The 1,838-nt window shown below is 44.6% G+C and overlaps 1 protein-coding gene across 1 annotated transcript; it reads right to left on the reverse strand.

Annotated features, from left to right (window-relative positions):
* Positions 1 to 1,074: 1,074 nt before the first annotated feature.
* ASPBRDRAFT_92181 (uncharacterized protein) lies at positions 1,075 to 1,341 on the reverse strand (the record flags this gene model as incomplete). The annotated part of the gene is made up of 1 exon (XM_067629533.1): positions 1,075 to 1,341. A coding segment is annotated over one exon (267 nt), but the record flags the coding sequence as incomplete, so codon positions are not given.
* Between the last annotated feature and the right edge of the window lie 497 nt (positions 1,342 to 1,838).

Raw genomic sequence — 1,838 nt, forward strand, 5'->3', positions numbered from 1 at the left:
GGCTCTTGAGCAGGCAGAGCGTGAGGCCCTTATGGATGGAAGTTAGCTTTTATTTCCAGAATAATGGATTAGATACTATTTCCAGAGTTATATCTGGTTCTTTTGGTTCAATAAAAGGATCTTTTGAAACAAGGAGCTCGTTTGGGGTAAATTATGATGTTGAAGAACACCTGCAACCAATCAATGTGGAAAGGCGAAGTTTATCTGCTCCTCAACAAGCTCAATCTCCAATAGGACGTATCAGACATGCACTAACCCTATTGTAGTGTAGTGTCTATAAAGGGATGATGCCTTTGTTCTTCTTCTCGCATCCAGGCGCTAGTCGATAGTTGGACGTTCGCCTATACCATCATCGGGTATAGTGATTGGAAATACCGAGCCGGTCAGATATATTTGAGACGACACTCGGGAGGGGGAGATATATAATGGCACTGCACGAAGTTGGTAGGTAATGACAGTACCTTGATACTTCTAACGGAAACATAATTCTAGAGTTCGCCGAGAATGGTGATGTCCGGCGATTCCTACGCAAAGGAAAAGTGCCGTCTGAGTATATGCTCCTCCAATAGGGTCACCAGGCAGAGCAGTCACTGGCATTCTGCCACAGCCACGGTGTGTTACATGGGGATATTGATTGTGGAAACCTTGTGCCTTGATCGTCACTTGAACATAAAGGTATATGGCTCCGATATCGGGAATAAATGCGGAGCCCGTTTGATAATCGAGTAAATGCTCCACTGGAACTACACTACAAAAACAGCTATGGATAAGATATATATGTATATACGGCAAGCAGACAAGGCAAAGAAGTGTCGAATCAGATGATAAAATGCCCTTGGCAATGTCTTCCTCTAACCATTCTGGACTAGCTATCATCCCATAGTATTCGTTGAATTCGGCCATCTCCAGTGATAGAGGTAGCTGGAGTAGCACGTCTTCCGCACTCGGAGATAGAGTCGGCTCAGGGTCTCCCAAATACCTTAAACGGTGTTCTAGGCAATTAGCGCAGCGGCTATCTTCCCTCGATTGCTCCGAAACAGCTGGTTCGGTATTGCTTTTAGCCATTGCGCGCTGAAGGCAATCCTCGCAGCGGCTGGAAACCCGACAATATAGTCCATAACCACATATCTCCCAACACATACAGTAGAGGAAGTGATCATGTCTCTTGATCCGCATCACCTGTCCAGTCTGGTATATACCTTTCCAGACGCTGCAAGTGGGGCAGAATCGACGATTATTTTCAATGAGTTTTTTCCTCCTTTTTCCCGATACTTGTTTGTCGGCAAACTCATTCTTGGAACGAAGCTTGAGACAGTGGCTACAAGCAAAGTAATCCTCATACCTATTGTTGTCAGTATTCCATTGCGATGCAACTATAAGTTCTCATGTGATACTACCTTCTCCTTGTCTCTGCAACACACAGGTATGAGAAATTTTGCTACACTGTTGTACGCTTTTCAACCTCAACAATAGAGCGTAAATACCTATTCGACTGAGACAAAATCAACTGCGAGGGTTAGTCAAGATGATTGTCAATTTTAAGTTGAAGTTCAGCAGGCAGATTTGTTAAGGTGGCGGTAGATGAACAGTCCATAGCAGCCTTTCACGTTGTGGATATTGAGCGTGGGGCAGAGCTCCAATCTTAAAATTCACGGATATAGTGTGGGGCGATCAATTACGTCGGCGCCATGCTAGAAGTACCACATCACGTGACACAGACCTCGGTGTAGCTGAAATATATACTGTCAGTATCTTCTAGTACCAGATTTCGTGACAAGTATCGGAATAACTCACCAAGTAGGATTGGCTTGCTTAAGGCTTACCAGACAATGTGAGAG

This window comes from Aspergillus brasiliensis (assembly GCF_001889945.1).
Source record: "Aspergillus brasiliensis CBS 101740 unplaced genomic scaffold ASPBRscaffold_60, whole genome shotgun sequence".
In the NCBI taxonomy this organism is placed as follows: Eukaryota; Fungi; Ascomycota; class Eurotiomycetes; order Eurotiales; family Aspergillaceae; genus Aspergillus; species Aspergillus brasiliensis.